The sequence below is a fragment of the Muntiacus reevesi genome, chromosome 18 (genome assembly GCF_963930625.1).
Source record: "Muntiacus reevesi chromosome 18, mMunRee1.1, whole genome shotgun sequence".
In the NCBI taxonomy this organism is placed as follows: Eukaryota; Metazoa; Chordata; class Mammalia; order Artiodactyla; family Cervidae; genus Muntiacus; species Muntiacus reevesi.
Genome location: NC_089266.1, coordinates 6,574,834 through 6,591,287, shown reverse-complemented (window position 1 = coordinate 6,591,287; position 16,454 = coordinate 6,574,834). Strand labels below are relative to the sequence as shown.

General features: G+C 59.9%; 2 protein-coding genes across 3 annotated transcripts; one reads left to right on the top strand and one right to left on the bottom strand.

Moving 5' to 3' along the window:
- Positions 1-101: 101 nt before the first annotated feature.
- On the bottom strand, positions 102-9,092 carry OTOP2 (otopetrin 2). Its single transcript, XM_065911029.1, has 6 exons — positions 8,780-9,092; positions 8,005-8,141; positions 6,666-6,724; positions 6,078-6,211; positions 2,794-3,671; positions 102-272 (listed from the first exon to the last, which is right to left on the bottom strand). The coding sequence occupies exons 1-6, from the start codon at positions 9,090-9,092 to the stop codon at positions 102-104; spliced, it is 1,692 nt and encodes a 563-aa protein (XP_065767101.1).
- A 1,367-nt stretch (positions 9,093-10,459) lies between these two features.
- Positions 10,460-15,889, top strand: USH1G (USH1 protein network component sans). Of its 2 annotated transcripts, XM_065910594.1 has the most exons (3): positions 10,460-10,807; positions 12,952-14,172; positions 15,593-15,889. In XM_065910594.1, the coding sequence occupies exons 1-3, from the start codon at positions 10,644-10,646 to the stop codon at positions 15,594-15,596; spliced, it is 1,389 nt and encodes a 462-aa protein (XP_065766666.1). In that variant the 5' UTR covers positions 10,460-10,643; the 3' UTR covers positions 15,597-15,889. The 2 variants fall into 2 exon arrangements, with proteins under 2 accessions (XP_065766666.1, XP_065766667.1); XM_065910595.1 differs by lacking the exon at positions 15,593-15,889 and having other exon boundaries at positions 12,952-14,176.
- Positions 15,890-16,454: the final 565 nt, after the last annotated feature.

The following is a 16,454-nucleotide window of genomic DNA, read 5'->3' as shown; positions in this document are numbered from 1 at the left end:
AGAGTATGTGGCACAGTGACTGCCAGCCTGGGGTTCATTCCCGGGGGCCTCTGGGTGAGTGCATGAGCTGAGCCCCTCCTCCCGAGGTCCCGAGCGGGGCTTCAGGACATCACGTAGACCTCCAGCAGGCTGGAGACAGCGTGCATGCGGTAGAAGATGCCGAAAGGCAGGCAGATGTTGACGATGGCTGCCCAGAGGGAGTAGCCGTAGAAGTCCACCTCCACCGTATTGCTGAAATGAGGGCGGGCCCCGAAGGCGGGCATGATCCACAGCTGCGGGGAGAGAGGAGGGTCAGGACCTGGCCCGGACGGGGGGCTGCAGGTCATTCTGTGGGCGGGGGACAGGATGGGGGTCCCAGTCCTCTGGTTTTGCGGCTATCAAAGGCTGGGTGTTGCCGAGCGGGAGCTACAGCCCCTTAGGCAGAGCCTGGCACTCACAAGGAAACTCAGTAAACGTGCCCAACTGAGCTTGCCCACCCCCAGGCTGAGGCTCCACCCTCAGGATGGCCCACTTGTGGGATGGGGAGAGAGGAGAAGAGGTTTCAGTAGGTGACGTGAGCATTTGGAATAAATGGTTAAACCAGCAGCTCTCCCCTGGAGAGATGCCTGCGGGCGAGGATGGTAGAAGCAGACAGGCCCAGGGCAGGGGGGCCAGGATCCTGCCAGAAGGCTCCCCCACCCCAGCTCTCTGTGAGCTCCACTCTCCGGTTCCACCCTCCACTCCCCACCCCCTTCCCAGGTGTGGGAGGAGGTTGAAGCTGGAATCCTGCTTCATCTCTGGCTATGAACCCAGATGGTTCAGGCGTGGGGCATGGGCAAAGGAAAAAGTCTTCTGGCTACGCTGGACCCTCCCCCAACGCCAAATCGATCACATTCTTAGGCACATCACAGCCCAAATCGGAGCCTGCTTCTGTCCTATAAAATGAAGGAGTTGGAGATGACACTGTAAGAGCTGATCCAGACTCAGATACCTGGAGCAAAAATGTCCTCCCAAGTGACACTTTTTTTTTTCCCCCTCCCAAGTGACTCTTAACCTGTAGGCTTGGCCTCCCTCGGGAGAAAGTGAGGGAGTGGCCAGGGCTGGAGGAGGTTTCGATCCTTATTGTTCTACTGTTACGTCAGAGATTGGTGACTACTCTTTTTCTTTTTTCTTTTTTTAATAGGTTATCTGTGCTTAAGTGACTCTTTGCGACCCCCATGGGCTGTAGCCTGCCAGGCTCCTCTGTCCTTGGGATATCCAGGCAACATACTGGAGTGGGTTGCCATTTCCTGCTCCAGGGGATCTTCCCAATCCAGGGATCGAACCTCCTACATCTGCATTGGTAGGCAGATTCCTCACCACTGCACCCCTGGAAAGCCCAAGGTTACCAGTAGGAGGGGCAATATTCAAACTGGGGACTTTGCCAAGAATGCACCTCAGTTTTTCATGTTGACCCCTTTGGAATGCAACCCTCTGGAGATGTGTTCTATATTGGGGGTATACCCATATTCCCATCTATTTCAGGCTGTTTTCCATAATAGAGGTATTTTTCTAGGTTACAGCTAGAAGGACTATCTTTATATTGAGCAACACTTCATTGAGGTGTGTGCTCTGTGTGGGATGTATTCACAGGGGAACATGTTTCTCTGTTAGAGATTTCCCTCCCAGGGGTTCTTTCTGCACTGGGGCCTTTCTCTATTGGGTTGGAGTTACAGACTAGGAGCATGTTTCCATGAGGATGCACCTTCAGGAGGAGTGTCATACAGGGTGCATATTTGTACTGGGTGAAGCCAGCCGACGTACAGAGGAGCTTTCTTTTGGCTCAGATCGTAAAGAATCTGCCTGCAGTGCAGGAGACCAGCGTTTGATCCCTGGGTTGGGAAGATCCCCTAGAGGAAGGCATGGCAACCCACTCCAGTCTTCCTTTGCTTTCCTGGTGGCTCAGGCGGTAAAGAATCCGCTTGCAGTGTGGGAGACCTGGGTTCGATCTCTGGGTTAAAAAGCCTCCCTGGAGGAAGGGATGGCAACCGACTCTAGTATTCTTTCCTGGAGAATCCCATAGACAGCCTGTCGGATCCCAGGAGTTGGACAGGCTAACTGACTAACACTTTCTCTTTCTCTTAGAAAGGGGCTTTGTTGGCACCTCCCTGAAGGTCCAGTGGTTAAGACTCTGCCCTCCAAGGAAGGGGGTGTGGATTCGATCCCTGGCTGGGGAATGAAGATCCCACATGGTGAACCAGTGCAGCACCCACCCACCCCAAAATTAAATAAATAAAATAAAAAAATAAGAACAGGGCTCTGTGGACTCGCTGGGAAGGGGGTGGGTGGCTGCTGCGGGTGCTCCTCTCCCGGCCAGCCCGCCTCTGCACTCTGCTGACAGACCACTCACACGTACACTGGTCCCTGGCACTTCCTGTCACTGCTCTGATTATTCTAAGAAGCAGGCCGGTCACAGGTTCCCAGGAGCAGTCACACCTCCCATCTGGGAGTGAGGCCCCCACCCCCCGTCCCAGCTCCCTCTCCTCCTCCCAGCTCCAATGTCAGCATTCCCTGGGACCCCTCCAGCTGGCTCCGTCCGTAGCCTTGAGGCCAGGATGCTGGCATCTCATTCTCCCTGTTTGCCCTGAGATGCTGTCTGCCCTGGAGCTGCTCCCGACCCTCCCTGAACCTGCTCCTTTTCTCAAGAGGCATAGGATGCTTCCAAGGGGGATGGGGGCAAGACAGAGAAGGCCAGGTGAAGAAACCATAAAAAGAGCATCTTTCCTTGGCTTTCTCCTCCCCGGAGCCCACCCCCGTCCCTGCCCGGCTACTCACGATGATGTTGCAGAGTAGGAGAAACAGGGAAATGTCCTTCAAGCACCGGCGTCTCCAGTGGCTCCTGGGGGCCACGATGACACCCGCAGCCTCCTGAGATCCTGCTGGGGTGGGGCCAACCAGCCTGGGGGTGGGCGGGCAGGCGGGCAAGGTGTGGAGGGCATCCAGGTTGGCAAAGGTCAGGCCATGGCAGGGCTCCTTGGGGGGTGTGTCATGAGGCTCAGCCCCGGGGGGGCCCCGGTGGAGGCTCTCGATGATGAAGACGTTCTGGAAGGTGTGCTGGGCGATCATGAGCAGGGCGTGGGCTAGGTTGAGCGCCGCCAGCAGGTCCCTGGGGGTGCCCGCCACCACAGCCACGATGGAGTAGTAGGAGATGGCGTACTGGCCCAGGGCGGCGCCCATCAGCAGGGCCACGTCCAGGGTGCGCGTGGGGTTCTTGTGCTGGTCCATGGCCCGGCGGTCGAAGCGGTAGATGACCGAGCCACTCAGGCTGACCAAGGTCATGAGCCCCAGGCAGACGATGTTGAAGCTATAGTAGATGACCAGGGCCTGCTGGGTACGGCCCCGGTCCCCGCTCACTTGCACCTCGTAGATGATGAACACGGCCAGCCCCACCACGAAGAGCATCAGGCCCAGGACCGGGCCGGCAAAGAAGGTCTCCCGGAAGAGGCTGAGGGGGGACGGGGCGTGGCTGTGGCCGTGCGTGGAGGAGGCGAGCATCCTGCCCACGTTCTTCCACATGACGTACAGCATGGTGGAGGCGAAGAGGCTGTACTCGATGTTGAAGGGGTACAGGTAGAAGTAGCCCTGCTGGAAGATCTGGCAGACCGCCGTGTCGCAGGAACACTCTCCCCCGACCGCGCTGCTCGCACGCTCCACTGTGGAGAGATGGATGGCATGGAGCGACACTGCCCTCCCGCCTTCCCGGAGGCACCCCATCTGAAGGGCTTCACCCCTGGACCATGACCTTTGGAAAGGCAGGCTTGTTAGCTGCCACCACCGTACCCCAAATGCCTACGCAGGGCCTGGCACATTCATTCAAGCCACAAGTATTTACTGAGCACCTACTATGTGCCAGAGACCATGGGGGCACGTCCCTGAACAATATTCAGGGTTCAATTAAGAAAAAAAAATCTGGGGGACTTCCCTGATGTTCTAGCAGTGAAGAAGCTGCCTTCCAATGCAGGTCCTATCCCTGGTCGCAGAGCTAAGCTCTCACATGCCTCGAGGGAACTAAGCCCAAAGGCCACAGCTAGAGAACCCATGTGCTCTAGAGCCTCTGCGCTGCCATATGAGAGGCCCTGGTGAGCTGCAACTAGCAAAAGTCTGTGTGCCAGAACAGACTCAGTGCAGGCAAAATAAAAGTAAACAAATATATAAGTAAATAAAGTAAAAAAAATCTGAACTGCAGAACTGCCTGCTTCATCCCATCCCATTCTTGCAGAAACGCACTCCCAAACCTTCCCCACCAGTCATGACCCGCTCAAGACAGGCACGGCTCCGGTCCTAATAGAAGGTGGCCCCCTTGGCAACCCCTAAAATCCAAGCTTCCTCGCCTCTCTCTCCAGCATCTGGCTCAGCCAGAAAGCACCTGCTGGGCCCAGGTCTTGACCGGGACCTTCCGTCACTTCAGTTTGTACCGTACCTATAGAAATCTCGTCTTACATCCAGAGTGTGCTCTGCTGTGTAGGGTACCTCGGGCCTTGGCAGACATCTCTTTTGATCCCCAGAACTATCTCAGCTGGTTTTGTAGAAAAAGGATCCGAGGTTCACTGAGGGCAAGTGGCTTGTGATGGCAGAGTTGATACAAATGCTTTGACTCTCACCCCTGAGTCAGGTACCTCGCCGGGTGCCTCTCTGTACCCCCGCAGTCCCAGCATTTTAGGTCATTTGCCTGCCTGGGCTGGTTTTAACCATCCTCAGGAGCCCTCTGTATGTGGAGGGCGGCCCTTTCTCAGTCCTGCTGGCCTGGGATCTCCTGGATCCACGCTTTCCATTCCTGGACCCTGACAGGTTGGATGTGTGTGTGTCTTCAGGTGAGGTCCAAGTAGATTTGGTCATCTAGTCTGATCCCGGCGGTGGGGAGCCCTAAAGAAGTCCAGAAAACCAGGCCCGGGGTACTGTGGGCCTGTTCTTCACCACGCATACTGTGTGTTCAGTCGCATCCGACTCTTTGCAACCCCATTAACTGTAGCCCCTCAACCTCCTCTGTCCAGGGGATTCTCCAGGCAAGAATACTGGAGTGGGTGGCCATTTCTGTCTCCAGGGGGTCTTTCTGATGATTCAAAGCAAAGATGGGTCTTAATGCTAGTTCTCCATTGTCCAGCTCTGTGACCTTGGTCAAGCTACTTAACATCTCTGTGCCTTAGTTTCTGCATCTGTAAAACGGGAATACTGACAGTACCCATCTCATAGGGAGGTTGCAAGGGTTAAGTAAGATGGTGTTAAAGACTCTAAGCACAGCGCCTGACGTATAGCGCTCCGTGACTTGTCACCATCATTATCATGGTTATTATTTCTACCTTCTCCTCCTTGCCAGACACTCATTCTGATCCTACACTGCCACCATTGAGCCACCCTGCTTCCGTTCTACTCCATCCAGTTTGCTCAACCTCGCCCCTTGTTTCTGGAGCCTGAATCCCTTCTCTGGTGGAATGGAGACCCGGACAGTGGGACCAAGGCTGTACTATCCAGGATGAAAAGATGTCCCCTTTAGCCTGGATGGGAGGGGTGGGAGAGGAGTCTGGAGGAGAATGGACACGTGTGCATGCATGGCTGAGTCCCTCTGCTGTCCACCTGAAACTCACAGCATAGTCTGTGAATTGGCTACGTGCGTGCGTGCTCCATTGCCTCACTCATGTCAGACTCTTATCGACCCCATGGACTGTAGCCCACCAGGCTCCTCTGTCCATGGGACTTCCCTGGCAAGAGCACTGGAGTGGGTTGCCATGCCCTCCTCTAGGGGATCTTCCCAACCTGGGGCTCGAACTCAAGTCTCCTGCATCTTCTGCATTGGCAGATTCTTTACCCACTGGGCCCCCATGGGAAGCCCCGATTGGTTATAGCCCAATACAAAGTAAAAGGTTTTTAAAAGAAGGAAAAAAGATCCCCCGTTAGCCTTCCTCCTGGGTCACCCACATCTAAACTTCTTCAGAGGCATAGCCTGGAGCCGGAGGGGGCCTCTGGCCTCCCCCTGTGCCTCCATACCCTCTACAGGTCCACAGAGCACCAAGCCCAAGACCTGGCCACCATGGGGCCAGGGTTACTCTGGAGTGGGCACTCACGGTCCAGAGCGAGGCGGGTGTGGCTGGTGTTGTTGTGAGAACTGCTGTGGGCGTGAGCCTGGTGCAAGGATTCATCCACCACGGCCGCCATCCAGATGGCCAGGTTGGTGGTGAGTGTGAACATGAGACCACACCTGTTCGGGGAGGGAGAGCAGAGGTCAGTGAGAGCCTGTGGCTTGTGCTGGGTCCCCAGCAAGGTGGAGAGCTGGGGGGCTATACTGGGAAATGGTGCTGAGAAGCAAGAAAGCGGGCAAGCCCCCGTGTGAGCAGAGAAGATGAGTTTGGAAGGAACACAGCCTGGCTGAGATGCCTTCCAAGAGAGAACTGGGGGTGTCCAGGGGCCACTCTGCTCCCTCCTCTAAGGGAGAGGACATTTGTACATGACACACACCATTCTACCAAGTGCCCCCCGCCCCACAGCACAGGGTGGTGGAAGCCGGGCTTACAAAGTGCGGAGGCCTCGACTGAAGCCCCATCTGGGGGCAGAAAGAGGACCCACGCCCCAGGTTGGGAAGCGCCCATCTCATGCCAGGTGAGCTGAGCACCTGGGCACAGGCATCGGGCCACGGGCGTGGGGCAGGCACTCACCGAGTCAGGTCCAGGTGGGTGTGAACACAGTCTTTAGCGGAGACCCAGAGAAAGTAAGTCTGTGTTGAGAGAGAGTGGTGGTGTCATCTACTCTGCAGATGGGCTCACCCTGGGAGCCCCGGACCCACGCCGGGCCCTATGTTAGCTCTCCCTCAGGAACTCTCTGACTACGCGATCGTGTTTATTTCAGCTTGACAATGTGAGATGCAGGTTTTCTCTCTTTCTATTCTGTGCAGCAATTAGTACCAAATGCTTCTCTGATTTTTAAAAATTTGCAAAATGTCACCAGTAAATTCTCTGTGTTTGTTTTCTGTTCCTTCGCAGGTGAAGGGAGTGGAGTTTTGAGCCCAGTTATTTATTTCTGGGTGCAGGGTCAGCCTCAGGTTAGGTCTTGTCCAAGGTAAAAAGAATCTTGGGGGCTTCTCCACTCTCGTAGGCAGCATCCCCCCCTCACCCTCATCCTTTGTTGCCCTGCAGGTCCTCCCCCTCACCTGGATGCCCACAAATCCTTGCTCTGGTGTTTATCAATGTTGTTTAGTCGCCAAGTCATATCCAACTGTGACCCCACAGACTGTAGCCTGGCAGGCTCCTCTGTCCATGGGATTTCCCAAGCAAGAAATACTGGAGTGAGTTGCCATTTCCTTCTCCAGGGTTATTGATGTTGGGGTAACTTTATTTCCCATTTTGCCTGAGTACTCTTTAAAGTCATAAAATGTAAAATTAAAACTGTATAAATGCCAAGGTCATAAGTGAGTTAAATTGTGGAAACCTGGGCAGCATGGATGATGTTTCAAGAGAGGGAACCATACATGTGGTCATTCTGGGCTGAGGTCTGTTCTCAAACGAGTCCTGCCTCAGCTCAGGCAGATCTTTCCAGGGCTTATTTATGCAACAAATAAAAACTTGAACTTGTTTGAAAAATCCCATGTACAACGATACCATATTTTCTGAACAAATTCAGAATATATGGGACATGGCTGAGGCCAAACTGGCCATGCCCACGGCAGGGCCTTGAGCTGAGACTGATGCCCTCTATGGGCCCCCAAGGAGGGCACGGCAGGTTCTAGGAGACAGAGCAGCTGCCACAAGTGACACCTCCTAGGTGTTAACTACTGGCACCGCTTAAGTTGAAATGAAATCGCAGGGCGCCAAAGCAGGCACTCGCATTTGGATATTACTTCATTACCAGGTGCTTCCAGATTTATGGACTCGTGATCTTCACTACAATCCCATCCCCGCCTTAATTAATTGCTCAGCGTAGAAGAGGAGTGGGGCTCAGACCTCCGGGACCCAGGCGTTGGCTCTTGCCACCACACTCAGGGACACTCCTCCCACCCACCTGGACAATGACGAACACAGCCTGGGTGAGAGGGTACAGGATCTTGATGGCTGACTGGCACTCAAAGAAACTAGAGTAGTAGCCGGTCTTGAAGACATCCATGACGAGAGTGCAGATCCCAAACAGCACCAGCCCACCTGGGAATGAGCGGTAGGGGTGGATCAGAGGGGCAGGAGAGAGGGGTTATAGATCTGAGGACCGATGGCTAAGTAATGGGATGACAGGGTGGATCCATGAGTGAATGGGGTAGGTGAGAGGATGGATGGATGGATGGATAGCTAGGTGGACAGGTGGATGTTGGAAGGACGAGTATACGATTGAGTGAGTGGATGGATGGATGTCCCATTGAGCCCTCATCTCTGTGGTTGCACAGATAGATAAGGGAAAGGGCCCTAGATAGACTCCTTCAACCGCAACAATCATCTGTTCTGGGCTCTCCATCAAAGTCTCTCCCATGATCACCCTCTTTCAGTCTTTAGACATGGCAAGGAAGCTCCTTTCCAGCCCTCTCCGCATCCCTTTTCCAGGACTGTTTCCCTCTTCTCCCCCAATCGCAGCTCACCTCACTCTCAGCACTCTCAGGCACATCTAGACCTGGGCAGTGCTGGGGGGGGTGGGGCGGTGCGGGGAGGCACACTTCTCCACAGTCTACCTCCAAGTGCCCCCAGCGCTTCCTGCGAGAGCTCCCCAGCCTCCCGCTCCCAGCCTGGCCTCCCCCACCTCCGCCCCCGCCTCCCCCCCCCCCCCCCCCCCCCCCCCCCCCCCCCCCCGGCACCTCGGAGCCAGATGGGGCCTGCGTGCGCGTCCCGGTAGGGGACGCCGTCGGGGCAGCGCGCCGTGCCCAGGAGGTAGAAGAGGATCCAGAGCATGGCCAGCAGCAGCATGGTGGTGAGGAGCGCGAACACGTCCGTGTCGTACACCGCCACCTTGTTGAAGGCGCCGCCGCTGATGAGCGTGCAGGCGAGCAGCAGCACGTTCACCGCCAGCAGCACCGACAGCAGGCGGCCGCCCTTCTTCCAGACCTCGCGGGGCGCCGGCCGCGGGGCCGGCGGGCTCTCCTTGGGGTCCGAGGGCAGCTCGGTGGACATGGCAGGGGCGACTGGAGGAGGTTGGAGGGGTCACTGTGGTGGGGAGCAGACAGGACCCAGCTCAGCCTGGAGGGCCCTCCCTGCTGCATCTTATCTCTATAGTTGGGGACCGGGGTGGCGGGGGGAGTTCTTGGCCCGCGCAGAGGGTGGGGGCTGCGGGTGGTGAGGGATGCGCGCGCGCGGAAGCGGAAGAGAGAAGCCGAACGTGCGGGTCTCGCGCTCGACGGGGAGGGAAGGAGAGGCGGCTGCGGCCCCGTCGGACCCCGTCTAAGGTCCCCCACTCCCGAGATCCGTCGGCCGGCTGGCCCCCAGGGGCACCCACCTGACTGGGCCGGGAGCCCGCGCTGAGCTGGGGGTCAGGGGGCGGCGAGCGCGTCCTGTCTCTGATGCCGGACTGGACAGGCGCTTTATACCGGGGAGGGCAGAGTGATTTACAGCCGCGGGAGCTCAGCTCCATAAACCTCTCAGTCTCACTCACATGATCCATCTTTTTTCCGGGCTGAATTTAGGGAAGAGCGTGCGGGAGCCAGATAAGGTGAGATTTATATTTACCCGTTAAGAGGCGCCCCCTCCCCCGCCGCCCTGTCACCTCGGCGCAGCCCGGCTCGGGCGCGGCCCCGCAGTGCGGCACCCAGAGGACACCCCGCCCCGGGCGCCCACCGCGCCCTGGCGCCCCGCGATCCCGACCCCCAGAGCCCAGAGAGCCGACGCTCAACAGACGCCCTAAGGGCCCGCAGGCGCCCCGACGCGCCCCCAGCCCCGGCGGCCCTTACCTTTGTGCTCCTCTGTTGCCGCCCCAAGATCGGGACCCTAACGCCCCTTTCCCGGCACCCTCACCAGGACTCCAAGTAGGGTCTTCCTCTAGCCCTTCCCGCATCCCTGCTCCAGGGGGTGTTGCGAGGGCGCACTTGGGTATCAAGTCCCTGGCTGGTCTTCCAGCGCCCTCTACTGGACAGCGCGGGCAGGGGGCGGCTTGGACAGCTGAGTGCGGATCGCTGACCGTCTGGGAGTCGGTCCTCATAACTTCTTGGACCCTCTGTCCAGGGCGAGGCGGTGGGGGGCGCAGGACAGCCCTCAGACATCCCTCCCCAGTCCTTGGCCCGTTCCCTCGACGGGTAGCGACATCGGGAGCCGCGCGCCTGGGCTCTAGTGCGGACAGACCTCGAGCTGCCCCCAGACTGGCCCTCCTGGGGCGGGACGCTGGGGTGGACCCTCCGGCAGAGGGGCCGGCCCCGGGGGCTCAGGGGCAGGGGCGCCGCCGTGCGCTCGGCAGCCGGGAGTTTAGGACCCAGGGGCAGCGCGGGGCGGCCCTCCGGGCGGCGGGCGGTGCTCCCCGCACCCTCCCCGCCGAGTGCGCGGCTCGAATGTCGGAGTAGCAGAGCAGCGGCGGCTCGGCGCTCCCCGTCCTCGGTCTGCGGCGGCGCGGGCTGGCGGCCCCGGCCCCTGCCCGGCCCGCTCCCCCAGCCCCATGCCGCAGCTCTAACCCCGCCGCCCTGCCCCGCGGGGGGCACGTCCCCGTGTCCGCGGCCCGCCCCGTCCAAGTCAGGCGCCATGAACGACCAGTACCACCGGGCGGCCCGGGACGGCTACCTGGAACTCCTCAAGGAGGCCTCCAGGAAGGAGCTGAACGCCCCCGACGAGGACGGCATGACCCCCACCCTCTGGGCCGCCTACCACGGCAACCTGGAGTCGCTGCGCCTCATTGTGAGCCGGGGGTGAGTGCCGGCCGGCCCCGTGGGGGAGGGCAAGAGCCTCGGGGCCCAGCGGGAGCCGCTGAGACCACCGCCGCCCAGCCCTGTGGCATCTTCCCCCCACCTCCTCTGAGCCACCTCCTCCCCTAGGACAGGGCCCGAAGGTGGGCCCTGGGGAGGTGGAGACAAGCTGAGGCCCGTGACATTTGTGGCCTGGATGTGGGACTTGGCGGGGGTGGGGGTGGGGTCCACGACTGTGGTCGGGGCTTCAGAGTAAGGAGAAAGCGGGAGGGGCCGCCTGGGTGGGTGGCACCAGGAAGCCAGAGCAAGGGCAGGAGAAGCCTGGGGAGAAGGGGCAGAAACCTCAGAAGTGGGGCTGCCGAAGGAGCTGCTCCTCACTGCCCACCCCACCCCCCCCCAGCGGGGGCCCAAGGGGTCCTTCCCAGCAGCGCCCACAGCCCCCACACACTGGTTCTCACATAGCGTGCTCCCTGCTCACTCCCGGGATTTATGGGCACTGCCTGCAGGACCAAATGTCACTCGGTTCAGCCACCCCATTAACCAGCTCCCGCTGTCCGCCTCCCCCACACGGGCTCCCTCACCCTCCCTTTGGAGTTGTCTGGGGGGACGATTGGGTATTGCATCCAAGTATCCAAGTGTCAGGGCCAGGGAAGGGGTTTGGAAGTAGCAGTTGAGGAATGCGGTGCCCAGGGCCACTGACGTGGGCTCCCTGGGGCTGCCTGACCCTGTGAACCACTTGCCAGCCCCAGCGGTTTAATAAAGAGAAGCCAGGTTGACCCGGACACCAGGGCGGCCTGGATGGGGCAAAGGGAGGCCAGAGATGCCCCCGGAGGGTTAACATGAGAACATCTCAGGGCCTGGGAAATCATGGTGCAGGCAAAGGGGCCCAGCTGATGCCAGGCCCTGGCCTGCGGTTGGAGCATGGGGTGAGTGGGGAGCCCCCGTTTGCCCTCCCTCCATGGCTGCTCCCTGAGCCCAGCAGCAGGTGACAGCAGCCCCCAAGACTAGGAGCTGAGCCACGTTCCAAGAGGCCAAGACTGGCCCCTGTCCACGCCAAGAGGGTACACAGTGATCCTGCTTGCCCCTCGGAGAAGTTCATGGGAAGAGGGGACAAGGGGGCCCCTGAGTGCACCAACCCCCCAGCTCCTTCAGAGGGCAAGGGCTGGTGCTTGATAGGGTTCAGGCCTGTTGCCCAGCAACTCATTCCCACATGCAGGACTTGAAGACCAGCAGTGGAAATGAGGAGGGGGGTGCAGGGTGGGAGGAAGTGGTCACACAATGAAGCGATTCTTCCTGCAGCTCTGCTGGGTGGCCTCCTCATTAACTTGGGGCAGAGGGCCTGAGCTAGGCCCTTGAGGGAGGAGGGAGCTTGGAGGAGCCAGTGGACATGTCCCCGGAGGGAAAACAGCCTGGCGTGGAGGGGCTGCGTGGGTCCCCAGGACAGGCCCAAGCCAGCCTGCCTCCCGGGGCTCGTGAAGATGCAGCGGTCCCAGGACTGGACGGCAGCTGGGCCCAGGAGGCAGGCTGCCCGCCCCCTCCCCTCCCGTCCTGGCTGCCCCCACGCTCCCCTCCTGGCCCAGGCCAAGACCCAACACCTGCTCTCACACGCGGGCTTGCCAGGCCTGGCCCTGCTCCCTGCAGATGTGGCGGTCCCGGGGACGCGCAGGCACGTGCTCACACACTCCGGGGGGCTCAGGCCCAGCGCACGCCACTAGTACACCACCCTTGCACTGGCAGCCGCATTCACCACGCCTGCCGAGAGACCCGGACTCGGCCCTGGCCCACCACCTCTCTGGGCCAGCTCCCCGCCGGGCACCATGAATAATTCACTCCTTTCTCTCTGGGCATCAAATATTTATCCCCTGAGATTCCCAGCCCGCGGTTCTCTTGGGGGAAGGCCCGGCCCTGGCCCCGCCTTCTCTGTCGCCCCCCCTCTGCGAGCCTGGGCTCACTCTGGGTGGCTCCAGGCTGCGGGTCCGGGTATCCTGGAGTCGGAGAAGGGATTTCAGGCCGTCGAGTCCCCTCTGGGGTGCCTCTGGGGGGAGCGCAACCAGGCCGGCCGCCTCCCCCGCCTGCAGCCGCTGCCTGCCGACTGTCGGCCTGAGCTTGCGACGGCTGCTCACTCCTCCCCGCGTGTCGTCCCGCAGGGGTGACCCGGACAAGTGCGACATCTGGGGCAACACGCCCCTGCACTTGGCGGCCGCCAATGGCCACCTGCACTGCCTCTCCTTCCTGGTGTCCTTCGGGGCCAACATCTGGTGCCTGGACAACGACTACCACACGCCGCTGGACATGGCCGCCATGAAGGGCCACATGGAGTGCGTGCGCTACCTGGACTCCATCGCGGCCAAGCAGAGCGGCATCAGCCCCAAGCTGGTGGGCAAGCTGAAGGACAAGGCCTTCCGCGAGGCGGAGCGGCGCATCCGCGAGTGCGCCAAGCTGCAGCGCAAGCACCACGAGCGCATGGAGCGGCGCTACCGGCGCGAGCTGGCCGAGCGCGCCGACTCGCTCAGCTTCTCCAGCCTCACGTCCAGCACCCTGAGCGGCCGGCTGCAGCATCTGGCGCTCGCCAGCCACCTGCCCTACTCGCAGGCCACGCTGCACGGCACCGCCAAGGCGGGCAAGACCAAGATCCAGCGGAAGCTGGAGCGCCGCAAGCAGGGCGGCGAGGGCACCTTCAAGATCTCCGAGGACGGCCGCAAGAGCGTGCGCTCGCTCTCGGGCCTGCAGCTGGGCAGCGACGTGATGTTCGTGCGCCAGGGCACCTACGCCAACCCCAAGGAGTGGGGCCGCGCCCCGCTCCGGGACATGTTCCTCTCCGACGAGGACAGCGTCTCCCGTGCCACGCTGGCGGCCGAGCCTGCGCACTCGGAGGTCAGCACCGACTCCGGCCACGACTCCCTGTTTACCCGCCCTGGCCTGGGCACCATGGTGTTCCGCAGAAACTACCTGAGCAGCGGGCTGCACGGCCTGGGCCGCGAGGACCCGGCGCTGGATGGCGAGGGCCCGCCGCGGGGGCGGCTGCAGAGCTCCCCCAGCCTCGACGACGACAGCCTGGGCAGTGCCAACAGCCTGCAGGACCGCAGCTGTGGGGAGGAGCTGCCCTGGGACGAGCTGGACTTGGGCCTGGATGAGGACCTGGAGCCCGAGACCAGCCCGCTGGAGACGTTCCTGGCCTCCCTGCACATGGAGGACTTCACCTCCCTCCTGCGGCAGGAGAAGATAGACCTGGAGGCGCTCATGCTCTGCTCGGACCTCGACCTCCGCAGCATCAGCGTGCCCCTGGGGCCCCGCAAGAAGATTCTGGGCGCTGTGCGGAGGCGGAGGCAGGCGCTGGAGCGCCCGCCGGCCCTGGAGGACACCGAGCTGTGAGTGCAGCTGCGCCTCCGAAGGGATGGGAAGATAGGGCTTGTGTGTAACGCCCTGGGGTGGGCGTGTATCTGCCTTTTGGGAGGGAGTGGGGGTGATAATAACTAGGTCGTCATCAACTGCAAGAGGCCCCACTTACTTACCAGAGCTTCCTGGTGTTTCAGCTGGTAAAGGATCTGCCTGCAATGCAGGAGACCTGGGTTCAATCCCTGGGTGGGGAGGTTGCCCTGGAGAAGGGCATGGCTACCCACTCCAGTATTCTTGCCTGGAGAATTCCATGGACAGAGGAACCTGGCAGACTATAGTCCCTGGGGTCGCAAAGAGTCCCACGCGACTGAGCAACTAACACTTCCACTTGAAGAAGTTGAGTCGCTGAGTCGTGTCCAGCTCTTGCGACCCCATGCACTGCAGCCCATCAGGCTCCTCTGTCCTTGGGATTTCCCAGGCATGAATACTGAAATGGGTTGCTATTTCCTTCTCCAGAGGATCTTCCCGACCTAAGGATCAAATCCTGCTCTCCTGCATTGCAGGCAGATTCTTTATCAACTGAGCCATCAGGGAAACCACTTATTTACCCCCGATTCTGACAAAGAAGCTGCCAATTTACATTGCTAATGTCAAATGCACCTCAATTTTGAAGATGTCAAGATGCAGGAAAATGGGTGTCTTCCTATGGATGCCACACAGTGGTAATCACAGCCAGGCTGTTTTGAGCCCTGCCGTCTCCTGGGTACTGGAGATGCCCTTGTGCAGGTTCTCTCAGTGAATCCTCCCCAGCTCTCATGTGAAGGGGCTATATCACCCCCATTTGACAGGTGAGCAAGTGGAGGTTCAGAGGGTTAGAGTAGCCCGCCTGAGGTCCTGTTGCTGCTGAGTGCAGAGCTAGGCTTGATCCCTGTGGCTCTATAGGCTAGGAACAGGGTGATTCCCGTGGGATAGAGGGTGTGGCAGTCAGTCATCTCTCCAGATGCCCAAACCTTCAAGGCAGATATTTTACCTGCGGGTCCCTGAACCCTGGAACCAGGAACATGGGCAAATGCTCCCAGCAGGGCCAACAGCAGCCTTGAGGGTGGAGTTGTCACCTTCAAAAAGCCCCCATGGGAGCCAAGGGCCGCTGTCTCACTGGCAGTGTCGTTGTCCCGTCCCTGGGCTGACTCGCCATCGTGACATCCCACAAGCCCAGCAAACACTGACGCCCCCTTTCGGTCTCTCTGACTTTACACTGCACAGCTGGGCAGGGGTGGGTGGGGAAAGGCCTCTGGTTTAGAGTTTGGAGGATGGGAGGGCACCCTGCGGCCACTCTGCATCCCTGATCATCAGCCTGCCCAGGAAAGGCAAGTTGTCAGAATAGTTGGTCTTGGCTTAAAATAGTCTCCAAAGATTCTTAGCTCAAGTTTGCTTCTGTCTCTTTCTCCACAGGTAACAGGGGGCTCCTCTCCCCAGACCAAAATGAGTTGCAAGTTGCCACAGCCCACAGTGGGACCACGAGGTCCTCACCATTGCCAGCCCTGCAGCTCCCCGGCCCCTTCCCTGGAGCAAGGACCATGCGGGTCATCTCTCTTGAACGCCTGTCCACATTCTGCAGCGGAGGGTATGGCCTGGAGGCAACTGGAAGGCCAAGAGAGTGACCCAGAATGTCAATTCTGAGGGGTCTCAGGGCCCCAAAGTCATGTCTATTTGAGTGTCTTTAAAGGACATGTGCATTCGTGGAAGGCCAGCCCCAGTGCCAGGGCGGGGTGGGGGGGGAGCTAAATGATGCGCCCGTTAGATGGAAGTGTGGGTAGGGGGATGGGGGCACCTGTCTCGGGGGCCAGGGTCTGTCCTCACCCCTCCTCCGAGGCTGCTGTTGTCCTGCTCAGTCTGGGAACTCACCTCCTACATTTTTGTGAAGGAAGGGTTTGGGCTGCCTCCCCTCCCCACATATACCCCAGGGAGGAGGTCCCAGCTAGACTCTTCAGCCAAATGCCTGAGCTCAGTCCCCTGCCTGTCACTGAGCGTGGCTAGCCCCCCTCCTTCTACTGGCTATGCTGGGGGTGGGTGGCTGGAGTGCCAGGCTGGGCTGGGCTGGGGTGACTGGTGCCCTTCCGGCATACCCCGGGGCGGGGTCCAGCCTGACTTGGCCCTCCCCTCCCTGACCTCCTCCACTCCCTCTCTCCTCGGATGTGCAGCCTGGTTACCCAACCTGTCACCCCCTGCCTAAGGCCCCAGAAGGTCAGGGCCGTAGATCCAAGGTGCTAGAGCAACTGGCTGCAGTATTATGGCCCAGTGGGCATGCTCTGGG